Genomic DNA, 26,962 nt, shown 5'->3' on the forward strand with positions numbered 1-26,962 from the left:
TCGTATTGTCTGCGAGTCTCTTCACCATTGTCACTACATAAAGGTCATGACTGTATTTAACAGTTTTACAGTACCAACCTTTAATGTGGATCCAAACACAAAAGTGGGGTTCTACTTTAATATAGGGAATATCTAGAAATGAATGTGCCTAAGCAGTGTCCTGAAAAATGTGCCTTTTGGGACTTGGATTGTTTGGAAGAATAAACAGTGCTCTTCCAGTACATTGGCGCTCCTATGCCTTGAGACTCACAGCCGCCATATATTTGCAGTGTGAGATCAAAGGCCATGCTTCACCTGACTGCTACTCATGAGATTTATATATGGAATGAATCTGCGCTAATTGAGAAAAGATATAATATATAAAGAAAATGTTAAACCTGGGTTTAGGGTTAAAAAGCTGCCAAACAAAGGTTACTGTTGGAACCTCATAGGATGTAGGGTAAGTGTACAGCGCTGATTAACCTCAGTGTAACCTGCAATTTTAAATCTATTTTTACTTGTGAAATACACACACGGATCACTGGAGGTTATCAAATTACTTGTCACAAAATGTCAACATAATTTGCTCAAAGGTGCATTTGAATAGACCATTAATGAGAAAAAACGGTGAACAATCACTTCAAAATATAGCAACAAAAAATGTGCCTTTTTAAATGAACAGTTGATGAGAAAAGCGAGTGAATAAATCACATCTATATAAGGCAACCAAAAAATAACTGAAATAAATGCCGCAGAAGCAGTGATCTACAATTGTTGCAAAGTGTACTTATAAGTAAATGAGTGTTCAAAAAACAAACGCTAATCAGACTAGCGACTAAATAATAACTTCTTTCAAGTGAAGCCAACAAGTTCATCAAACCAGTGATCAAAGGAATTATATATAAAAAAAACTTTTCTGTGAGATTGCAATCCACCTGTGTGAGGCTGTGCATTCACTCCAGCTGTCCTGCTAATGGTCTGGATCAGACTGGGATAGTAATGAGGATGATCAGGACAGATACTTACCATTACCAGGCCAGCTGGAGTGAATGGGGGGGAGAGTCCTAGAGGCATGGCTTTGCTTGCTTTTTCAGGCACATCTTCACAGTACAGGTTGTCATAGAGATTTCTCCATACATAAATATGGGGACATAAAAGGATATGTGTTTTACAGCCCAAGTGTGCAGACATCTTTTATAGATGTGTGCATTTAGGGGTCTATGTCTAAATCTGCAGCCATTTGCCCTGCAAATCTCTGAACGTTCCTTCTGCAAAAAGAAACTAGTTATTTTTTTAGGTCAAATGTAACATTTTCGACAATACTGCACGGCCCCTAGATTTCTGACTGGTTTAAACACTTCCCTACTCTAACCAAAACTAATGTTTCTAATCGATTGAGGGACCTTTGGGCACTGGGCTCTGCATTGTGGGTCTTTCCAGACCTTCATGTAAAGTTGGCTACAGAGCCCTCTCCAGGTCCAGAGTTGTAGCATAGCTCAGTGCTGACACTGCCTCTGAAGACTCGTTTTGTGAGTAGATTGTGCGGTGTGAGCATGTGCGGTGTGAGCATCAGGGGCTATCTGCTTCCTAGGACCACTGGGCATCCTTAAATTCCTCACTTTCTATAGGTCACGTCACAGAATGGGGTAATATGGATGTCATCCAGTGGTGGTGTAGTGCATGCAATTTGTTTTGCTCTTTCCTACCTTTGTGTCAATGAAGCATCTTCCTGCTGCTGCTCCAAATGGCAATAAGGCCCCATTCACACCTATGCGTATTGCAATATGCGCGTCTGTCGCGCGTTTTTTACCGCGACCGTCTCGCGATTCCAAAGGCTACTTGGCAGTATCCAAATGGAAAACGCCCTATAAAACGGACCAATACGCAGCAAAAACGCTCCGGGACCTTTTCATGTGTGGGCCGTTTTGTAGTGCGTTCGGGACGGGCGGAAATACGGACAGGTGGGAACGATACCATTGACTACAATGCTATTTATTTTTTTGACCGTTTTGTAGAGCGTTCATCGAGCGTAGGACGCGCTACAAAACGGTCAGGTGTGAATGGGGCCTAAATGTAAAACGTTCCTTGGTCTGTCCCTGCTTAAAGTGCATTTCCACCTTGTGTAAATAATTAGCATTTATTGTGCTAATGAAGAGGTGCAGTGGTGTACATTTTCATGACTCGCATTGCAGGCTTTCTTAATTTTTTTTTTTTTTTTTTAAATGAAGTTATTAGGCCTGAAGCCTAAAGTTGTTGAAATAACAAAGGTATACACACACATTGCTTGCACATAGGCAGCCATTTCCTAGATAATTGGGGAAAAAAGCTACCAAAAATGTTTGTGTTCATATACAGCGATTGCATATGCCTGCTTCATGCACACTTTGTGTACATTGCTGGCATATGATTTTTAAAAATACCTTTGCAAAGGTGGAAATGGGCTTTAAATGCCTACAGTAACTTGCTACACCTGCTACCAAGTTCATGAGTAGAGTATCTAAAGTGTAGCAATGCACCCTGAGCTTATTGTCTTCCACCTTGCATGTGTCTGATTATAGACGCATGGGGAACAGTCCTCTATCGGGTGTCCCCAGGTCACTGTTCCAGTGCTGCTTGCAGCATGCCCCCTGACGTGCCTGACCCCAACAGCCTGGAAGTTTGGTCTATGCCATCCTTGTAATTTTACTTTGCTCCACCAGGTGGGGCCACCCACCACCTCTGCTCTATCCATGGAGGATTTCACTGCGGTCATGCAGGACGTTATGGGTGAAATAGCACTAATGATTGCAGACCATAAGCCTTCCCCTGCAGGATCTCTTTCCCATCTGCCTGTGGCCTCAGCCGCTGAAACCCTGTCTGATGCTTTGTCTCTCAATTACCTTACACAGACACACACCTGAGGAGTCCCAGTCTTCTGCCATTACGCCAAGAAATTCTCTGAGATGGAGTCTAGCCTTTTTGCAGATGGGTATGCATCGGTATTTGGCCATCAAGGGTCAGGTCCCTGCACGAATGTTCTGAAGACCACTAATTGTATTAGAAGGCTGACTCTCGCTTTGCCATTCCTGATGGTCCTGAAAGGGGGAACCAACTTCTCGTTACACCATTTCTTGGTAGCTCAGACAGATAAGGTTCCACACTTTTCTGTCAAGGTACTCTATTAGATTTGTGAGCGCTTATGGGCTTTTCAGCCTCAAACAACTATTTCCCAAACTTGTCAGGCGGCCACTTAGGGGTCTATTCACAAGTAATCAAATTTTACTATGTGGCTGTTCAAGTCTCATCTGTTGTCAGGGTGTAAGGTACTGCAAGTGGACCTATGAGCTGCAGGCGGTCCACAGCTCTGTTATTTTTTTGGAATTGTTTGTTGTTGCCTACTCCTCAGTTGGACTGCTTTTGGGTGTCCCAACATTCTCCGAATTCCTGTGTTCCTCAATGGACAGGAAAGAAATTGGGATTTTTATACTTACTGTAAAATCCATTGCTTGGAGTCTATTAAGGGTCAAGTCCCACCCAGTCTGTATTTATGATTATGCTTTTGGTACTGCTTTACCACAAAAATGAGGCATGCTGGGAATAGGAGGGGTAATCCTGGGCTGGCCCACAAGTTTTTTTTTTTGTTTGCCCCTGTCCAATCCTCCTGTAGGCAGCAATATAACCCTACAGTCTAAATTCTTGTGAACCTTAATGGATTTTATGGTAATTACAAAGATCTTATTTTAGGCTTTTGCTATACTTCAGGCTGGCGCAGGGCAAAAATCTTTAATCTGTTACTGGTACAAGGATAAGATTCAATTAAAGGTGAAATCCAAACGGTTAAAAAAACAAATTTATAAAAAAAAGTATTAAATAATTTTTAAATGTAGCTTTTGTAAGTATAACTAGTTAATACAGTTAGCAAGTTATTTAACTTTAGTTAACTATTATCAGCCTCCTTTAATTACATGCGCAGCAGTCATCCTAGGAGAAGTAAGATTGGCACTGTAGACTTAGGGTGCCCATACACTGCTCGATTCTCGTACGAGAATCGCGGGAAATCCCGCGATCGTACGAGAATCGAGCAGTGTGAACAAAGACGTGCGACCGTTTCTACTGTACAGTCGCACGTCTTTTGTCTAAGGAGCACGCTAGAAAACTAGCCGAGAATCGTACGATTTTCGGCTGGTTTGAACGGTGCTCGGGAGACAAATGCCGAACGGGCCGGTGTGCGCATGCGCACACTGCCCATTCAGCATTGCGGTCATCGGAAGCCCGCCCCACGGGGGCGGGCTTGCGATGATCGAGAGTACGATCTGCCTGTCCAAGATGGGCAGATCGTACGTTTTTTTTAATCACTTTACAACTATCGCAAGACTAAGGTCTTGCGATGGTTGTACAGTGTATGGCCACCTTTAGTCGGGTTCTGCCGCAAGGTATATGTGCTGACAGTGAATATGACAGAAGAAGACGGATGATCTCATCTTGGTGCTGCTCTCCATTATCCAATCAGCATGTAGTGGCCGAGTTTGATTCATTGAATGTTTGTCGACCTCATTAGAATATACACAAATTGCAAACATCAATCTGTGCTCAATTGACTTCTATAGTGGGCACATTTTGTAAATCAACTATAGGCATTTTCAAGGCTAATAGGCAAGGGATTGACAAACAAGCAGGGGGCTGGGCAACATGTACCAATGTCCATAATTACAATTTTTGTGACTTCGAAAGGTGACATGGGGAAAACACCAAAACAGTACAATTCTTCCGGATAGCATCATATTCCGGCATAACACACCATGTGTAATACATTTTTTTTTACTTTGACATTTCTCCGTGACTTACAGAAGCAGCAACCCAATCTGATTTTTTCATGGAAAAAAAAAATCTTTATTTGGTAGTTTTTGCTGTGATACCTGATTTCTTATCTAGTAATACTAGGTCAGAATTGAGTGGTAGAAGTAGCAGACACAACAGATTTAAAATCTATCAGGTTTACACGTTGGGGAAAAAAAATTAAACTAAAGCCCTCAACTTCATACCAATTGGCAAAACATGTTTCATAGCATAGCCTGTTATCGTCTTATAAAGCAGTACCACACAGTATTGTCTACAAAGTTTAACAAAATGTCAACACAGAATGCACAAAAACACCTCAACCACAGATTCCAGAGATGCTGAAATTGTATTTAAGCTGAAATAAAAATGATGGTGCCATATGAGAGATGAGTAATTTTTTCTAAAGAATTCAAAATTAGAGTGTATAATTCTTAGAGACAGCAACCATAAATATTGTACAGAATCGTTGCACATTATATAATCAGGTTTACCTGTCCGCATTGTAAGAGGCAGTTTTTATTGAAAAATAAAAATTACAGTGCATTATAGCAGAAACAACAGCCAAAAATATTGCACATAAACGCTGCATATCATGTAAGCATTTGTAGTAGGTTGCAATAGAAAGGGGAAAGATCAGGCAGGTTTTATCATGAAATAAACATTTCTATGTATTTTTTCTCCACCAAATACCAGACGTATAGTATGGATTGCATGCCAGCCTTTTTACAGCCTTCTCCACAGTCGGGAGAGTGATTAGATATAGTTTGTTCAGGAAATTAAAATTACAGGGTTTTTTTTGAAAGCCAAAATAAGAAATATAGTGCAGATTCCATGTACATTATGTCAGCCCTTTTATTAGCCCCCAATGTAAGGGGACTAGGTAGATTTTATTGTGAAATACAATTCAGAGTGTATTTATTTATTAAACAATAGCTGGAAACATGGTATAGACTCTATAAAACAAATTGACACAATGCATGCATCTCTTAATGCCAAATATACAGAATGGGGGGAATTTATCAAAACTGGATCAGGCAGAATCAGGAAAAGTGCCCATAGTAAGCAATCCGTTTCTCTCTTCACTTTAAGTTAAGCTTTAAAAATGAAATATAGAATGTATTAAAACATGGTCCCCATGGATTGACCATCTTTGATCCTACCTTACTGCATCTTTGATCTGCTAACTTCCCCTCTTTGGTGGTGCTTCTCCCTCACATTCCTTTTCTTTCCTTTGTTCTCCTCTTTACTTTTTTGCATCATTCTCTTTTATTCCTTTGTGCTAAATATTCTTGTGTTTGTGTTGCTGTGCATTGCACTGTCTGTCTAGGCGGAGTTCTCCCTTGTAGGCTCCAATGAGAAGCCTTGTTGGAGGTTGAATACATTAATCTCTTCACTTGTTAACCCCTCATGGCGCTGTGAGACCTACCTGTTTGTTGTCTCTTCTTTTGTTTAAGGCAGGGGAGAGACTGAACGCTTAGATTTTCTATGCGCTTATCACTCTTTTGAGGAGCTGTAGAAAGTACCTTTGTTTTGTTTATGTTATTTATTGTACCATGCTTTTACTTTTGTGCAATGCCATCTGGTGGACATGTAATGCGAGTGTTTATTCCCTTGTTCTTTTACCCTGTTAAAACTGAATATATCTTTTGTGAAAGAAAATTAGAGAAGCTGATTGGCTGGGATGGGTAACTGCTCCAGATTCTGTCTGCTCCAGTCTTGGTGAATTCCCCATCATATTTGTTTAGATCAGAGTACAAGTTTCCTAAACCAAATGAAAGACTCTGGCACCCAGGGCTTACAATGAGCTAAAGAGCATCCAAAGAGAGATTTAAGAAACAAATAGAACAAATGGCCACAGTTATGAATTTTCCATAGGTCTATGCTTATTGGAGTTTGTCATAGGTCTGGTGCATTTAGGCTAGGTTCACACCTGCACTACACCGCATGACACCAGAGACGCGCGTCCCGGGATTGCTCGGTCATGTACAATGCAGGCAGCGATTGCCCCGCGGCCCCCATTGATTTGATACACAACGTGCGACCGTGTTCTGGAAACCGCGCGATCCGTCCGGGGCGACTAGGGTGCCATTAGCAAATAATGGCACCCACAGCGCAATCGGTTCACACCTTGGCAACTCCTAACTGCGCGGCAATCGTGAGGCGTCGTCTAGGTGTGGACCTAGCTGTGAAACAGTCCCCAGTCGCATTCCATCATGTATAATAGAGGGGATGGAGAAGCTGGTGAACCACAAGCAAATGAAACTGTATCTTTATACACAAAGGTTAACTTGAAACCCAAAGAGAACATGGGTGCACACTACCTGGTTAACTTGTTTTAGGGGTACCAGTTGATGAGGAAAGAGGAAAATAAATACACAAACATATCAACAATTTTTTAAACATTGTTTACATTCTAGGCTCCAGTGGTATCTAAAAATATCCCCTGGCAGGTCTCCACCAGTGCAGAATTCCAAAATAGGGAGCAAAATACCCCACTTGACTCCCTTTTCAAAGTTCTTTTGAGAAGATAGAGGGCTTCTAGCATTTCAATGGTTGCTAAAGAGCTCTGTAAAGGTGTAGCCCTAATATTCCCTGTGGCATCACTAACTTCAAATCCTTATTTGTTGTTACTTCACACATGGGCAATTCCATCATTGATGCTTGCTTTTATCTCCTATTTTCACAATTTAAACTTTGATTTCAGTATATTTTATAACACCTCTATTAACCTAAGGATGTTCAACGTACACTTTAATGTCATTATGCAGTTTTGCACATTTTCCAAAAAAACAGGTAAAGCTTTCAGAATGCCCCATCAAGTTGTTATATAAAAATTACAGACAACCCAGTATTTTAACTTCCAGAGTCTGCCCATAACCCAGCAAAGTTTACACTATGGGGCATTCCTGGTAGCTTTGATAAACTGAAGATGTACTGGCCTGGCCATACAGTATAAAAGACTACCAAGGTGCATTATAGTCAGGGTAGCAAATGTGCAACTTAACATAGAGCCACAAGGATTGCTGCATGATATAAACAAAGCCAGGCTACACCAGTGAGAAGACTGTGTCATCTGCATGTAAGGTTTGTACTTATACTTAAAGTGTCATTAAGCCCCCCTTTTTTGAAGCAATGTCTTTAAAACATTATTTATACCTGCTGCTAAAACATTTATTTTTTTCATTTAGTCATATTTACAAAATACCTGTTCGATCCTGCCATTTCCTCTGGCTTCCTTTTTGTCAGTGGCAACAGTATCACAGCCACTGTCATAGTATATGCCCCCCCTTTTCCCCACATAAACCTCTGTAGCGTTGCTCTTCCTCACTTGAAGCCACTTCCTGTGACTGTTTGTCATCCTAGGGGGTGGCTCCACCATATACAATGACAGCTCCTCCTCTCCTCTGCTTTGCATCCCACAGTGTCAGCTTACAGGTCAGCTCCAGCAGGGATGGCTTAAGGGCCTGTTCACATGCAAATTGGACGTTAATCATAAGTCAACGGGGGTCCGTTGACTTGCGTTTGTACCTTCCGATCCGCTGCACTCTGTTTTTCAACAGAAACTCAATGGCAGCGAAAAATGAATGGGTGTGAATGGGGCTAGTTCACACCGCTGCGTTGTGATATGTTGCACTGAAAATAAAGTAGTGCATGTTCTACTTTTTTTTAGTGCAACAAGATAGAGCAGTGTAAGTTGGTCCCATTCACACCCATTCATTTTTTGTGTTATCTTCCGTTGACATCCACTGAAAAGCGGATCACAACAGATTGCAATGGATCTGGTGTGAATGGGGCCTAACTGAGGCTTCTTCCCTGCTGGCCACTCCATGTGACACACACACACCAGGGCCTAAGGGGTGGGTGTTTGGTGTGGTGGCTGCAAGAGAGCCAATGGGTGTGTATATCTAACATACTTCCTGAAGACACGTGGGCTTACATACACTGCTAGATAGCAGCCTTTCTGCTGGCTCCTCCCACACTTCTTTCAGTGCGTTTAGGAAACAAATGAAAGTGTCACATGATCGCAATGTACAGCGACAATAATGCAGTTTTGATGGTGGTTATTTGCAAATATGCTATAGTGCACTGGATTTATTATTGAATAAAAAATAAAACCCGTAGTGGTGATTAAATACCACCAAAATAAAGCTCTATCTGTCCCCAAAAAATGGTATAAAATTCATTTCAGTACAGCGCTGCATGACGGAATAAACGTCAGTCAAAGTATCGCAGCGCTGAATACTGAAAAATGGCCTGGCCAGGAAGGGGATCTAAACACCTGGTCTTGAAGTGGTTAAGGAGATATATAGTTGTGTTCATTGGTTTAATGTAAAGTTACCATTTGAGGTACCCACAGGCACCAACAATCCTGCTGGATTGGATCAGGCACATTCAGACCTCTGCAGACATCCCCCCAGCTGATCAATCCTTGACAGGAGACAGCTTTCAGCCATATTGGATATCCTGGGCAACAGCTGTTTCTGGGCTAACAGCTGTTGATCTCCAAAGAAGGGAGGGCTGCGGTGTATTGACATACTGTACACTATCTGATGATGCAAGTATTCATGATTATACACTAATCAGTAAAAAAAATATAATTTAGCAGTCTGATAATGGAAGCACGCCATCATGCCTCTGTGGACAGCTTTACTCTACGAGTAGCAGCAAATGAGATAAGCCATAAACATTTTATGACCAATAATTATCCAGCAGTGAATTGTATTAAATTAATTTAATTCATGTTTAATCTGCAAATGTTTAAATAACATCTCCCAAAGAATATAACATAATGGATGTGTTTGCATGACCCATGCAGTCTACATTATAACATCTGTTGTACTTCATTTGGGTTCAATCCACTCTCTGTTAGAATTTTCAGCTTGGCCAAGTTTATATCACGGCTCTCTGTGTGCAGTTCTGTGCATAGGTATCCCCAGTACTCTATCAACATGCTGTAAGATAATAAACAGTACAGTATGGTGTACAGTGTAAGCTGATCTCCCAGGAGTTGGGTTCAGGCGTTGAAGGATGAGCAGTCTTTTCAGTGTACAACATGGATGGCAACCCTGGAACAAACAATGGGGTAATGTTAGGATATGTACAAAGTGTACAAGAACAATCAGAATGTAGCTGTATACTGTAAAGCCAATATAGGAAATACATATTGGATATTCCTTGTATTCTGAAATGGTAAACAATATCCAAAGGAATATCAATTCCATATGTTCTGGCAAAACAGCTCCCCAGGCTTTGCCAAGATAACTTCAGAGGAAAGCTTTGCAACTCCCAGCAAGAGAAACAAGACTAATTTAATCCATTCTGTTATGTTTACACTTTACTTAGAAAGTCTATCAATTAGGCTAACAGGGCTGAAAACTTTTTAAGGCTAAGGTAAGAGATCAATAAAGTCTATTGAAGAAAGATCAACAAATTATTTCCTGTAAAGAGAACATTGCAAATGTCAACACAAACACGTGAGAAGCAAACCAAAGAACGAAAACTGTAATTTGACAATAAAGAGCAAGGAAACTGCAACTCCAAGTGATATTTATTAGTACATTAGAGCTGACGATAAATAGTTAAATACACTTTTCATTTAAAGCACAATGTTTAACAGCTAAAGTGTATCTTCAGTCAGAATTGTGAAAAATCTGATCAATTTGACTGATTTTGAAATTTGAAAACTTTTTGAAGAATCTCACTATTACTTCTTTGGATGCAATGACACAGTCACTATGCCTCGGGCATACACACTGCCTTATCACCCATTTCACAGAGCCTGACATCTGAACCACAAAGGTGCTGAATGTTGGTTATGTGTTTAGATGAAGCACTGAGATCTTGAGGAATTCTGAATTAAGTTTTACTTGCTTATAAGGACATTATATGTGTGTATACAGCATTGTGCAGGAAACATAACAGATAAAACTTTCTGTATACCATAGATGAGTAAGCACTAGAGACTAACATTGCAGTATACTGCCATCTACATCTCAAAAGATAATATTACATCTCCTAATGTCATTAATACAAATCAGTGTATGCTGTTGTATTTCCAACACTGAAAAGGAGGAGATTCAGGAGGCACATCATCTGCTTGCTGGCAACAAGGTACCATGGGATATGTAGTTCTTATAAATCAAAAGTAAACCAAAAGGAATGAGCGGAGGAGAAGCCACAAAGCACGCAGGGAATCCAAGAAGATGTTGAAAGAGATGGCCAGCAGATAGGCATCACTCACAACATGAAAGGACATTTTGTAAGTAAGTTTTTTTTGGATCATCAAAAATAATTTGTATTGCTACTACAATGCTTATATTATAAAAGGAAAGTGCATGCTGTGACTTTAAATCTCCTTTAATCCTTCACCAACTGATATATCAGGGCTCATTCAGTGCAGATGCATTGTCACACATTTGGCTCCAAGAAAAGCAAAGATGGGCGTTAAAAATCCTTTATTTTCTCTAGCACCCCTTACAGCTAATGCAATTCTTTGATGGGTGTTAAATCCCGGATCATTCTGAGCAAGCATTGATATCTCCAGGTAGTGGTGGAGCTTGCTACTACCTATAACCTCTTACATTCCTATGGGCCCATCACTAGGATGGACTGCCTCACTGATCAAAAGGAATATGCAGGGGGCAGTAAAGGCCAGAGCTTTGAATATCAGATCAGCCCAGTATTTGGCCATAAGGGCAGGGTTTTGGAGGCTGCTGTAGATATGTGCAGACATCTCTAAATGCTTGCACTTTACACCTGTGACAGTCAGTAAATGTTCCCATGTATACAGGCCAGACTATAATGCTTCTGATAAACACATTTATTTATAGGGTGAAAAAAATATCTTATCGCCAACTAATTCTTTTTACTGTCTTTTTACACAATCTTCAGTGAATACTCCCATGCACATGGGGAGTTATGTCATCTTCTGTCGGTTAATCAAGACTGCTGAAGTCTTTGCCCCCTGGAAAAAGCCGGGGAGAATATGTGTGTGGGAGCGAGGGGAGGTGCATTAAGTTCTGCTTTAACATAAGGATAAGAATTTTTATTTTAGCAAAATATAAAGTCAAGCTTGTGTACAAACTAGGAAAAAGAAATGTCACCGCTCCAAGCTCTCATCTGCTTCCCCTGCCACCGGAACTCTAGGTACTAGCTAAAGAGCTCAACTATGCTCAGAGCTTAGGGGAGGACACAGGGAGTCTGGACATATCTCCCTCCCTGAAACGGCTCCTCCTAATGCGTTTCCCCTAGTACAGGCTTGATCACAGAGAACCAGTTCATGAAAAGGCAGATCTAGGTGGGGCTGTAACACCTTATATTGAACACTAAAGAATGGCCCTTGTAAAAAAAACTACATCTTAAAGTCATTCATTTTGAAGGTTGAAGCAAGGGAAAGTCTAGATCAATCCACAATTTCTCTTTACACAGATGTCTACAGTTCATACATTCATTTTAAGAGAGAATATTACAGAAGTATTAGAAACTACAAGTCAGCCTGGAGCACACAATTTCAATACAGCTATTTGTGAACCGTTTCCACGGAATCTAAACAATTTATAAACTTATATTAAATGTGATCACATGGGGGACTCTGCAATGATAGAAACTAGTGTTTGCACAGAAGCAGCAATCTGACAAGCCGATCTACAACCAGCTGCCAACATATACCTTGCAATGAAATACTGTATTTTGAGAGAAGGCAATTTTTGCAGACTGAATAATTCTGAAGTGGTGACTGGAACAGAAGCTCAGGCTTCATCTCAATGACCTCAGGCTCCTGTGGAGCACCTTGAGTTTTTTTCCTCTGTAAATTTCATTAAGTTAAATTTTGAGCTCTTCAAGTATGAGGCTGGAAATTTAATTATCACTGAGCCGCTCTTCTGATTTGCTGCCAATCATTTCTGGAGTTATAGGCCAGTAATCTGCAGCATCTCTTCTACTATTTCAAAGGGAGGTAAAGGAATGTGGCATGACTGTAACAAAGATGAATATAAAGTCAGGCTTATTTAATAAGCCACACAGCAAAATTCAAAGTGTATAGCAGCCATTCAAAATGAATTGATGTACATTAAACCAAAATCTGATTGGTTACTAAATTTATTACACACTGTACATCATCCCTGTCTTATTAAATAAACCTTTATCATTTTTTTTTAGATTGAAAACCTAGCTAACAATTCGGATAATATTCTATAAGTAATTTGCAAAAAACAAACAGAATGATATTTAAATAACCTTGACAAAAACCTGATAACATGGATAAGCTGAGAATAAAACATTCAGTGAGCATTCCATTCCATAATGATCAGGAGATCCAGAAACATAGACATCCCTTCCTGTCTATATATTGGTCTTTTAAAGTTGACCTCACATACAAATATTTATTTATTATAGGTATTTATATAGCGCCGACAATTTACACAGCACTTTACATAGTTGCACATTCACATCAAAAGCAAGCTCCACTTATCTTCTATCCCCTGCCCCCAGAATAAAAAACACTAAGTTAAAGCAACAAAGTAAAAGTAAACAATCTGGCTACTGGGTGCTTCCTGTATGCTCCAGTGATGTGAATGGGCCTTCTTCCAGAATTCTAGAAAAGCCAAGGATCCTAAATCCCAAGATATTGTGCTCCTGCCCTGTCAGTAGTGCATCCTGGTGGTATTTTGGATCATCAGCTTTCCCGGGATCACTGAAAAATTCAATGACGTCAGCCAATGCTAGATGGATGAGAACACCCTAAGCCTAAGTATTTTTAGTCATTTTACATTTTTTTGCTTAAACCAATGTTTTTTTTATTCAGGGGTGGGAATGGAGGTAGGGGGTACCAGATAAGCAGTCCACTTTAATGTGATGGGCATCTTGGCCTATTAACATGATTGTTTGGGAGATAGGAGGGTGTGCTGTCAAGCTGGAAACGTTTAGACCTGCAAATATCTTTAGCTGATTATATTATTGGATCTACTTATCAGTTTGAAATGTGGTGTACAGCAATGACAACCTCTATGCATTTTCTCATTGAATGGCCAACCAAGGTATATGATAGGGTTTGCTTTATCTAGAGATGATATAATGCGAGTTTGTCACCAGTCCAGATCACGAGTTTTAGTTCAGCATATTTAAGAATAGTGTTGCAACTGACATTTACTGGCCGCCACTGTTACTCCACACAGTCTTTGCAATTATCTATAAACTGCCAAACATTTATGTAATAATTATTGTTTAATAGTAAGCACTCTAAATATATTGCAAGCTAAAAAAGCGTGCATCTAACAAACAGTCACAATGTTAAATTTAAACATTTCTTTGGACCACAATCTAAAACGTTCTTTGGACCACAATCTAAAACGTTTACAGGGCTAGGAAATAGGGAATTTGTCTAAGACAAAGCAAAACTAGTTTATACCTGTCTAAACAAATTTTAAAAAAATTACATTTTACTTTACGTGCACAAAAGTTGTATTGGAATTTTTTTTTTTACCTTTACGCTGTTTTTCCATAACTTAATGGTAAAGATAATCCAACAACAGGTCCTACTGTACTTAACCATGTTGTAATATAATTTCCTTCTCTAAAAAATAGAAATGAGATATTGTCACTCAGTATATACAAAACACAGGCACCTTGCCTGATAACTAAACCATCCCCAACATAGAAGCAGATCTAGAAAGTTTGAAGAAACAACCAACCAGTAAGCACTGCAACTTACCAAGAAAAAAAAAGATGGTTCTTATTGGATTGGTTGGCATAAACATTCTTTTTCTGTGTTAAAAGTTACATGATTTCAATGAGAATACTCCAGCTAAAGGCATAAAAAACGTTTGCTTTGTGTGGATCATTGAATGGAGTTTATGACCGGCAGGAAACAGTTTTTTGGTAATATATTGGTTTCCCAACAATTATTGCCGTCAATTTTACTAGTTCAAGACATCAAAATCCTAAAATTATTAACAACACTTTCAGGAGAGCCGATGAATGAATCTATAATCAGTCTAGAGAGTAAAATAAAGCTTTTCAGGCATCATATTGGCCATGTCTGTCCTTGTGGCCTAGAAAACAAAGGACTGAAACAAAACCGCCTAAATCTCCTTACAGAAGGATACATTTCTTATTTTGTACGAATTACAGAATAACATTTTAAAACAAAACATATTTACTTGTCATTGCTACTATCAAAAATCCAGCTTAGATCACTAGCCCTTGTCAGTGCAAGATATGGTAAACATGGTTTCTACAACAAAAGAAACAAGAAAGAGTAATCCTCAGGGCTTGTTCACACCAAATCCAGACCAGATCTGGATGAGTTTCTGCATATGCAGTGCAGTGCGTTTTGACACGTTTTTGATGCGTTCCAGTCCAGTTTTTTTTTTAGACTAAAATAGGCTATCACGTGTGCGTTTCCAGAGCGTTTGCATGCATTTTGGTGCATTCCAGAGCAGAAAAAATAGTGCCTGCTTCAGTTTTTCCACATGCACTGGAACTGAACGCTGTGGTGTGAACTAGAGCCCCAAATACCATTGGAATACATTGGATGCATTTTTGATGCGTTCTTAAACTGCTCTGCTCTGCATCTGCTCCACGCTTGGTGTGTATGTATGTAAAGTATATGTAATAGAACAACTAGACACATTGCCATGAGGGCTAAACAGGAACTGAAAAGCCCCCCACCTAATTAGTGAGTTCCTTTATGCTGCTGTGGCCAATCTGTACATGCAGAACCACTGATTATATTACAGATACAGCCTAATATTACAAAGCAATTTAATTCAAACTGCATACAGCTGTTTAGAGGCTAAGTTCACTTTCCTAAGTAATTTGGGAAAATGGAATTATCTGCTCAAATATGGCCCCCTCTCCCGCATTATACTTACTTTTCCGCAAACCGTCCTTCCCCTCCGCCAGTACGAGTGTACTAGTAAGAAGCGCTTCTCATGAATCAGGTGACCGCTGTGACCAATGAGTGCTTGCAGTTTGCAAACAAATTTTCAAATCCGTAGCACAGGGCTGCGCTGGATGGCAGTAGGGGGGTACAGATAGTACACGTGTAACGGCGGGGGGGCAAGGACCGTTCACTGAAAGGTAAGTATACCATCCATTTAAAAAAAAAATGTTTAGCTTATTGTTTGCTGTCCATGTCCCACTGGAGGTTTTCTTTCACTTCCTGTCCCAAAAATGCAACAGGATTTTCTCTAGAAACACTGCTTAGTTGTAATGTACTGTTGAAATCCACCTATTCAAACAGACAAAGCAATATAGAACACACACACATATATATCTAGATATATATAGATATATCTAGATATATATTAGGGATGCACCGATACCGATACTAGTAAATGTGACCTGTCCCTTTAAGAAAAAGTATTGTTAATTGGTATCTGCGAGTACTTGATCAAAAGTATCGGTACTCGTACTCGGTCTTAAAAAAGTGGTATCCGTGCATCCCTAATATATATATAGATATATCTATATCTAGTGTAACAAGGACACTCCACTGTAGACCAGAGGTGCAAGTAAAATGCAGTTTATTTAGGGCAAACACAAATATACAATTCCATCCACAGGGTAGACCTCCCCTGTGCACAAGACGGTTTCTAGCCGCAACATAAATGACAGTCTTTTAGCTTCGCTCGGTAGCTTTCCACAGCTTCAAGACACTCACGCTGCTCACCCCTCGTGAGCCCTCACTCTGCTCTCTTAGCAGTCTGTACCACAGGTCCTAGGGTCACCGACCTTCCTGACCTCTCCCCTCGTGGACACTCACTCTGCTCTCCCAGCAGTGGGTCCAACAGGTCCCTTGGGTCACCGACCTTCCTGACCTCTCCCAGCCACCCCTGGCTGTTCCTTGTGCGTCCAGCACACACCCGAGTTTGTCTGTGTCCGTGTGCTCCCTGCACACACACAACTCCAACACTCCTCTGAGCACTGGGCTGGCTTCCTAATGAGGCTGCTCTCAGCCACCTGATCAGCCCAAGCTGGTCATTGGCAACACCTGGCCCCAGGACTGGAGATCTCATCCCACCCACAGTTCTACAAAATCTCCAGAGCTCCAGATCCCAGTTACAATTAGGAAAACCTGGACGAACCTGAAAAGCCAGGCTCTTCCTTTTAACATGTTTCACATTCTGGAACCTCCCAGCCCCTTTGGCTGAGAGTCCTGGGTGCCAATGTTGCCATGCTACGTCGCGGCATTGCCATGCACTGCCACACTAGGTATATCTAGATATATATATATATACTGTATATGTATATATATTGTATTTTTCTCCTGAAAAACAAATAGTTTTTGAGAATAAATAGCCTTTAATGCGCAAGGTTAAAATATTAGACGTCAAAGGGAACAAGTATTTGTACATTATTATTCACATTATAAACACACATTTATACGAGTTAAAATGCATTCAAAATTGGTCCTGTCTAGTTCTCACCTTTTTGAGGCTCCTTTAATGGAGGACATGAATTCATTGGTCCGACATGGGTGAAGCATAAAAAACGGCTGTCCAAGTATTGGATGTTCCTAAAGAAAATATGCTTGTTATTATTTTTATTATTTATGTATTAAGTTTAACTCAATTTATTGTTGTTGTTTCTAAGAAACAATGGACTTACATATTTACAGTATATGAACTTTGAATAGAGGAAGTACAAGGTAGAGGTATTCCCTATAACTACCAATCAGATCAGAAAAAATTAAAAAAGTGAATCCTAGAAAACCCAACACTGATATCACACTGATTGCAAGCTTTTCTTAACTACCCAAATCCTATAGTGACCTTTTGGGGCATAAGCAGATGTTTTTGTTTAGGCACTGATGTATATAACCTTGGTGGTAAGATCAGTGTGTTTCCTTTTGCAGTTTAACTGTAATTAGAATGGTTTGGTCAGGAATGGTGCTGGATCCGAGGGACTTGTTAGGTCCTAATTATGTTGAGAAATTGAGATTTTGGTGTGTCGATATAGCAGTTAGTTTGATTCTAAACCAGGGTTTCCCTCTACTCATTGAGGGCGTAAAAAAAAGTGTAGAAGAAAAGGAGCAACAAAAAGGATAAATCAATAAGGTAGTTAGGTACAAATGATCATCTGTTATTATAAGTTGCTAGCCAACACGTTTCAGGGTCAACAGCGTCTTACTTCTACAGGACTTGAATGATTGACTCGGCAGTGTAAATACAGCTGCAGCAGCAAACATCTGAGTGCATGTCTGCTTTTCTGTTATTAACTTATTGCTCGATTTCTTTTATTATAACTTATTTATTGTGACTGCAGTGTTTACAATAATCCATATTAAATTGCTGCCTTGCTATCTCATTAAATCCAGGCTTTAATAACAGAAATGCAGTCTTGCACTTTGACACTTGCAGTGCAGCTATCCTTAACACTGTCAAATCAATCACTCTTTTGTACATCGAAGCCCTAAAAATAGAGGATTCTGCTACCCCCTGAAATACACAGGCTGTCAGCCTATAACAACTCTACCCATGTTTTTGAAATGGCAACAAAGGCAGTTTTAGAAATGGAAATCTACAAACATACGTACTAGACATGTGCAGCGGCTAAACATTTGTTTCGTTTCGGATTTAGTTTATTTCGTTTTTTGGAATTCGGATCTTATATGTGTTTCGTTTTGGGAATCAGATTCGTATTCGGATCTGATTCGGGATTGGGACGAATTCCCAAAAATTCAACTTTAGGTGGCTGTAGCAGAATTGGCACATTTGTCATTTCTGGGTGCTGTACTCTAGTCTTTACTATTAAAGGGACATAAAAATCATTTTCTTAATTTGTTTTTATCCGTTTAAACGTTAACAGTGCACGCACAGGATTGGGACGAAATTCGCTCCAAATCCGAAATTTCGGATTCGGATGCTTTCGGATGATTTCGGATATGTTATATTTCGGAAATTCGGATGCTCCGAATCTACGAATTTCGGAAATTTTGTCCGAAATTCGATTTCTTAACGTAAAGAATCGCACATGTCTAATACTTATAGATAATTGCAGGCTTTGTATTCTTGGCATACCTTATTTTTCTCCCCAGTCTTCTCACAGTGGCCATTTTTTTTTACTGAGGGAAGATTACTAGATATCCCTTTACTTCCTGGAACTCTGGCACATGTGACTAGGACATGTGATCATGTACATCATCTCAGGGGAGGAAAATGCCTTTCCCTGAGATCTCATGAGATTACAGAGCAAGCATTCCTCAGCAATGCTCTGATATAACCTTCCCAGGATGCAACTCTTGGGCACAGGCTGCATCACCAATGCCCAAAAGGACCAGGAAGTGGAAAACCAGTATTTGTAAGTAAAATAAAGAGATGTTTGTTTAACTAGTGATTGTAATGTGATTTTTAGTGAAGGGGGGTAAAGGTCTGCTTTCTTTCTTCTACTCTCCATGCTAACTGTAATAGCAACAAATCACTCGCCAGGTTGCCAGCAGTGTTAGTGGTCTATTGAGACCATTTTATCTAAGATACTTCATTAAATATGCCCATGGTAGAAAAGGCATATGGAACGAATGGTTCACAGAGACTAAAACGCTGCACCAAATGTGGTGCTGACCCAGGTGACTATTGAATGTGCAGACTCCTACTAATATTTGTGTGCAGGAGACAAATACTTTTCTATAGCAGGACTTTTATTTTTAAACGTTTCAGTTGGAGTACAGGTTCACTTTGAATTAGTTCAGCTGGCATTCTTTAATTATTTTCAGTCAATTTACTTGCTATTAACTATTTTTCATTAATCTGTGATCAAAATATTATTCAGAATGTATGCGGTCTATAGACTTATCTTATCTAGCATGCTCATGGCTCAGAGGAAAGTCTAGTCATACACAGAAGACATGTTCAAGTGATGCAATTAGTTTTGGTCAAGTCAGGCAATGGATAAATGAATTCCTTAGCAATAATGAGCACGTCTAAATGTTAAAAGCGCTCGTTATGCACACAAAGAATTTCCAACATGATGAAAAATCTTCAGCAACGGTTATCTTTTCTCCACAGAAACAGAAAATAATGTCTTCTATATGTGTGTCACCTATAAAGTGGGCTAATTAAAATGACTTACATACTTATTGAAATATATGTTTGCATTAGCAAATATCATTTTTTAGTCAAACAAATTGCCCTTTTCTTGGCATAAATAAAAAATATGGAGCACTGTGCTTCCTCTGGATAAAAGGGACATGGTCTCTGGCTACCAGGAGCACTGTGGGTGTTTCTTGTCATTGGACACTACACAGTCTATTGTTATTAGTCAGATAAGACCTGTCTGTAAAGCTAGCCATACACTAGTAGAATTTAGTTTGAAAAGTTTCATTTTCTGAATATTTCTTAGATTTTCTAATGGTTAGTCGGGCATAGTCAATGTTTGTTTTCTACTGCAATGATGAGGAAAATCAAAGGAGCAGGATGGAAAGTTTTTCTTGATTCTTAACTATAAATGCGACTTTTGATGGAATGTTTAAGGGCTTTTAATCAAAATGAGTTGACTTAATAATGGCAAGATTCAATGTTCTGACGAATGATATTGAATAAACATTGGATCAAAATTCTAACAGTGTATGGCCAATTTAAGGCCCCATTCACACCAAATCCATTAGCATCAATTTATCAACAGATGTTAATGGATACCAAGGTAACCCAAAACATTTATGGATGTGAATGGAAAAAGTTCACACTGCTGCAATCCGTTGCATTCCATTGCAGTGCAACATGCAATAGTAAAGCAACATAACACAACTCATCAAAAATGGATGTCAACACAGCGGAACGGAAGTAAAAAAAATACATAAAAGGACATGTAATATAAGATTGGCAAAAAAATGCAATGGAAGTTAACTGAAGTCAACAGACCTGCATTGATGTACATTTTCAGTCCGATTTTGGTGTGAATGGGCCCTAAACTTGCAGCGAGATAACAAGATCTGCATGAAGCGCCGCGTGCATATATACATATGGCTGCCCCATATAGCTATATTATTTACTACAGGTATTTATATAGCGCCAACAATTTACACAGCACTTTTACTTATGTGAATGTCCACTCAGTCCCTGCCCTTAAGGAGCTTAAAATCTAAGGCCCTATCCCACATAAATACATACAGGGCCAATTTATACAGGAGCCAATTAACCTTCCATCATGTCTTTGGAGTGTGAGAGGAAACTGGAATACCTGAGGAACACCCACATAAGCACAGGGAGTCTTTCAAACTCTATACAATCTTTCTACAATACATTTTTTGGGAACGGTTAGAGGAACATGTTTGGTGTTGGAATACATTGTAACAACTGTGATAAAGTAATAATTTTATATACAGGTGCCTTATATTAATTTCCAAAATATTTGCCCGATATAGCCTAGTGTTTGCAACTGCCCTGTTGAGGTGAGTTCACAATTTTATATCCAAGTATTAAAGTATCCAGACCTCTGACATGTTTTAGCCTATCATCACATTGCAGGAGGGACTATAAGGGGGCGTGTCCCCCAAACCTGAAAACACTGGGTATTTCTCAGGTGGTCTGAAGGTGGATTGGGGATCATGTAAATCCATCCTGTAAAATGAACCTGTTACTTTGCCTGGTACAAAAAAGGGATGGGGGGACCCAGCAGGGAGTAATATCTGGCAGATTTGGCTTTGCTTCTGTAATACAGGAGATACATCTGCTTCACCTATTGAAGAACACTTTGTGAATTAAGTTATTCTTGCAAGCTAAAGATCTTCAGGGAATAGACAATGCATATTAATACCAACTGAGAACCCATTACCATATGATAAGTGTTATTGCTGCACCACTATCAGACCCAAGGATGGAAAGATAGTCAACAGTTAAAATGAAAAGTAAGATTAGTATCCAATCATGAAAGTAAAATATGTAAAGTGTGAAGATGTTTATCCTCTAGGATAGTCATCCGTTTCTCATCATTCAACCTCCAGCTGAGACTCTGACAGTATATTCCCTGTTGGTGTTAATCAAGTTTTTTGAACCATGAATTTGGCTGAGAAAGTCAATTAAGTTGAACGTTTTCACAGTTTGGATATCATAACAGGCATAACTACAGAACACTATCAACCTTTAATCCACACTTGGTAAATAAAGTATAGCTCCACCTTGCTGAGAAACATTTTATTGTTAGGCAGAGTGTTGAATGAATCAGTTTGGAAATCAAGCTTCCATTCCTATCTTGTTTTATCATTGCTGTAAAAGTGATTCATCTATCATTGCTTCCCGTGATTTTTTTTTGCATTTTGTCATTTGTTGCAACTGGGAGGCTGTAGAGACAGATGTCTAAAAAAAATCCTTATATAAATATAACATTCCTGGTGTCTATAATTTTATACCAACAAGTGAAACAAATGTCAAACACACCCATCCATTCATAACTAGCTTTTAACGTAAGGTGCACATGGAAGGGCTTTACCAGACAACATGGAAATTTCAAATATTTACCATCGAGAACAAATTCATAATAGATGATAATACTATTACAAGTTTATTGATGTGAACAGACTAACAAGACAAGAACACAATTTCTTTGCAATAATTATTCATTTTATGACCATGCTTAGCTAAACTAATATATTTACATTAGGTTTTCATTATCTGTGTTGCTTTACTTAGGATATCACGAGAGTGCAGGGCATCATGGACCCATCCTCTAAAGGGGCCATCATCACGTCGTTCTGCAATATAATGATGCAGAGACCAGTGCACTTATGAAAAAGATCTATCAAAATGCTGAAAAACAAATATCCTTTCCTTACAAATCATAGATCCTAACAAGGAAAGTAGATCTAGCACAAATATATTTTTGGCAACAATGCATTGTAATTATGTACGGGGTTTTTTTTTGTTCACAGCAGGAGTCAAATAAAATATTTTTTTATTAGCCAGGAACTTAGACATGTCATAAGCAGACCACTGTACAGTCTTTATGGACACTCGAATGACAGATATAGTACCGGATGATTGGCCGAGAGCAAATGTGGTACCAATATACAAAAAAGGGTACCGAAGTACACCAGGTAACTGTAGGCCAGTCAGATTAACGTCAATAGTGTGACAAATATTCGAAGGCGCGATAAGGGACTACATGCAGGAATTTGTGAATAAAACTGGTATAATAAGTAGAGACCAACATGGCGTTCGTGTCAGACCAATCTATTAACTTTTCTGAGGAGGTCAGTATTAATTTAGACAGAGGAATATCAGTAGACGTGGTGTATCTGGACTTTGCTAAAGCGATCGTTACAGTACCCCACAAATGTCTAATTCACAAACTAAGGTCGGTAGGTTTGGAGGAAATTGTTTGCGCATGGGTGGACAACTGGCTGCAAGAACAGTCCCAGAGGGTAATAATAAATGGGCCATTCTCTAACTGGGCAAAAGTCGGGAGTGGGGTGCCCCAGGGGTCGGTCCTGGGACCAATCCTGTTTATCCTATTCATCAACAACAAAGAGATTGGGATAGGTAGTTTGATCTCTCGACGACACTAAACTGTGTAGGGGGAGGCTGCATTAGGAAAGACAGACATTGAAAGGGACCTGGGGGTCCTCATAGATCACAGGTTTGACAATAGCATGCCAAGCTGTGGTCAACAAAGCTAATATGATAGTGTCCTGCATTAAAAGAGGGATTGTAGCAAGGGATAAGATAAAAATACTTCTACTTTATGAATCATTAGTTCGATCTCATTTTGAGTATCCGGTGCAATTTTGGTCACCAACTCTCAGGAAGGATGTCCTCGAGCTTGAGAATTCAAAGAAGGGCCACAAAATTGATTAAAGGGATAGAAGGCCTGAGATATGAAGACCGCCTCAAACAATTAAGCTTATTCTCCTTAGAAAGGAGGTGATTAAGAGGGGACGTTATTGTAGTATTAAAAATCATCAATGGGGACCACAACATTGGAAACAAGTTGTTTATAACGAGAACTGTATTGAGAATTGTGGACACCAGAAAAGGTTAGAAGAAAGGGGTTTCAATCTTAGAAAGCACAAGGGGTTTTTTACTGTGCAAGTAGAAAAATTTGGAATTCCCTTTCACAGGCAGTGGTATCCGCTGATAGCGTAGATAAATTCAAGAAACTGCTGGATGAGTTTCTTCATTCACTTAATATACAAGGATATGGGTAGTGTTAAATATATATAATACTAGATAGATAGATAGATAGATAGATAGATAGATAGATAGATAGATAGATAGATGTATATATATATAAAAGCAGGAAAAAGTGATCTGGGAAGCATAAAGTCTGTTTATACTTCCCAAATAATTGCTCCTGCATTTAGATAATCTAAATGCAGAAGTGGAGTGCTAATGAAGCCTAATGATGAAAGCAGAGATGAGTTGTGGTACATGGAAAAGTTCAGCAAACCGGGTGAGTAGCCAAAGAACATAAGCAAGCTTCACTTTGGACTATAAACTAAAAGTCAATAGTTTCATGTTTACAGCAATACAGATATCTCAGCATGGACAAACTGTTTTTGTACAAGAAGAAATGTAGTTGAATATACATAGCAAGCCCAGTATCAAAGTGATTACTTTTTTTCTGGGAATATATTAATATATAAAAGTAATAGAAAATGGAAAAATAAAATTGATCGTTTGGGCACAAATTTACATTAAAGAGTTAGCGATTATATTAAAGTTTACAATAAAGAGTTAGAAAATCTCTTCTTAACATACTGTTGGTTCTAGTTTCCATCATTCAAAATATCCAAGAGGACACTTAAAGTGACATTAAAGTATAATTTTTTTCCCCCTCCCCTCATTGCTAGTGCAAGCACTTACGTTAAATGATGTCTCTTAATCCGACCTTCTTCTTCTTTCCTGTCGTTTTCATCTGTCCCTCCAGCGCTGCTGCGGGTCTCCGATCCAGCGCTGCTGCGGGTCTCCGATCCAGCGCTGACTCCTCTGTGCTTGCTGGCACAGAGGAGACAGCGCCCGCAGCCGCCCGAGGTTTTATAGATTTGCTGACAGGAGCGCACGGCGAAGACACAGGTACGTTTTAACCTCTTTTAAAAAAAATGTTTTTGCATATATCTACTGCTTGAGGGTTTAATAACCCTTTACGCTGGCCATACACTGGAAGATTTCCGTATGAATGTTCACCTGAAAAATATCATCAGAACATTCAATAATGCCATCAGAGACTTGACAAATGTCATTCAAAATTGTTTTTGTATTTTAACATTCTATTTTGGAAAAGAATGGAGTATCCCGAACAACCGAAAACCGCATTCACTGTTAGAATTTTGTTCATTCGAGATTTCCATCCTGCGCCTTCAATTTTTTTCATCCGTCACTGTGGTAAAAATGATCATCCATTTGACCCCATTCACCTTAGGAAAACAGAATGGATGCCCTGAAAATGTTTCAAATTTTTTGAACAAAAGTCTAACTATTTATTCCTAGCTTTAGTACTTGAAGGACAGGCAACCAAATAATTAATACAATCAACTTCAACAAAAAATCTTAAAGAAAAGCTATACTGTAAGTCAACAGAAAAGAGTATAACAGAAAAACTGATAGGAATTGTGCATCAATTATGCAACATAAAATACATTCTCATTTATTATGTGGATGAAGCACTGTCTCTGAACTGGTAAGGGATCTATCCTAATATGAATGAGTGTTTACAAAAATTGAAACCATCCCCATGTTTTTGTGAATTCACCTCTTTAAGATAGACTGATAACAAAGCCTAACACACTCCGGTCAGCTGATGCTGGACATTTTGATTAGAGCACCGATCTCTTTGCATAAGATGTGATTGATTCGGAAGAATCTGAGAACATTTATATGTGTGCAAAGCAGTGCTGAAGGCCCAATCATGTTATAAAACACAGAACAAAAATGTAGCCTAGAGGGCCAATATTATATGGCTTGGTGCCTTGATCTATAGAGCCATATTTTAATAAACACAACATTCCCAGGAAATTATGCTAATGCAAATTAATAAACATAGCAGAATAAGCAACATTTTCAGCTAAATAGTACAGAGCAACTGAATGATTATACTACCATCTGCTGTTCACATCACAACATCTCTACATCTGAGAACAAGCACACACCAATACAAAATGTAATCTTCTATAGATATAGCAAGACAAGAAGTGCAGTAGATTAGATAGTGGATGTAACTTGGTAGAAAAAAATGGGTGGCAGTCATGGACAACACAGGCCACTGGAAAATACATTCATTTTCTCTGGTTTGGCAGTAGTAATAGGTAGACATATACAATTACATTATATCTAACAAATCAGAAGACCTTGCTAATCAATAGATAATAATGTATACAGTAGTTATACTGCTGTGCAAACAAGCTAAAACAAAATACAGTTAAATTAATGGGAATTTCTTTTTTTGTAAATATCGATAAGCAAAATTGAGAGTTTATTTGAAATAATTTGTATTCGTTTTTAATTTCATATCTTAAGTTTCAGTGAAAGTTGGAACATTTCTGCATTTTTTCACCATTTTGGCAAAATGCATTGGAGTCAATGGAAAAGGTGAATCTAATGTGGTTTGTGGTGGTTTATAGGTATAATGGCCTTTAAATGGCTTCTGAGGGTTACAGAAGCTGCTTTAATCTACCCTGGACCTGTTTCTGTACCATAAACAGCCTCTTATTAATGAGAACACTAACTAAAATAAACAAAAATACCTTTAATAAACCTGCATGAATGAAAAAAAACGAGTAGATCTTTTTGTTATAGAAATTTGTCATGATAGTTACATAGTATTTGAGGTTGAATAAAGACATTAGTCCATCAAGTCCAACCTATTAGGATCTCATTCTAGGAGTACCTGTACCCCTGTATATTACGGTCCCTTAAGAAATCGTCCAAAAGTTTCTTGAACAATTCCACATTATTTGCTGAAATCACCGCCTGTGGCAGTGAGTTCCAGACCCTAACTGATCTTACTGTGAAGAACCCCCTTCGCCCCTTGTGCTGGAATTTTTTTTCCACCAATTTTAGGTGATGGCCTCTAGTTTTTGTAACGGAGTTAATTTTAAACAGTTTATCGCTAATGTTGCTACCACCATTAAACATTTTGTACATGGAAATCATATCCCCCCTTAATCTCCTCACCTCTAATGTGAACATGTTTAAATTTAGTAGCCTCGTCTCGTAGCTCTGGTCCTCCATACCCC

The 26,962-nt window shown here is 39.0% G+C and overlaps 1 protein-coding gene across 2 annotated transcripts in view; it reads right to left on the bottom strand.

Annotated features, from left to right (window-relative positions):
* Positions 1-9,524: 9,524 nt before the first annotated feature.
* The window catches only part of ATG10 (autophagy related 10), a 130,584-nt gene continuing 113,146 nt past the window's right edge, over positions 9,525-26,962 (bottom strand). Inside the window, exons 6-8 of one of the 2 annotated variants that reach the window (XM_018557209.1) lie at positions 17,226-17,314; positions 14,279-14,368; positions 9,525-9,863 (exon numbers count right to left, since the gene is read on the bottom strand). In XM_018557209.1, the coding sequence (XP_018412711.1) occupies positions 14,281-14,368; positions 17,226-17,314 (177 nt within the window). In that variant the 3' untranslated portion in view covers positions 9,525-9,863; positions 14,279-14,280. The remainder of the gene's footprint in view (positions 9,864-14,278; positions 14,369-17,225; positions 17,315-26,962) is intronic. The other variant, XM_018557210.1, reaches the window with a different exon arrangement.

This window comes from Nanorana parkeri, unplaced genomic scaffold (genome assembly GCF_000935625.1).
Source record: "Nanorana parkeri isolate BGI_ZX_2015 unplaced genomic scaffold, ASM93562v1 scaffold272, whole genome shotgun sequence".
NCBI classification, from domain to species: domain Eukaryota; kingdom Metazoa; phylum Chordata; class Amphibia; order Anura; family Dicroglossidae; genus Nanorana; species Nanorana parkeri.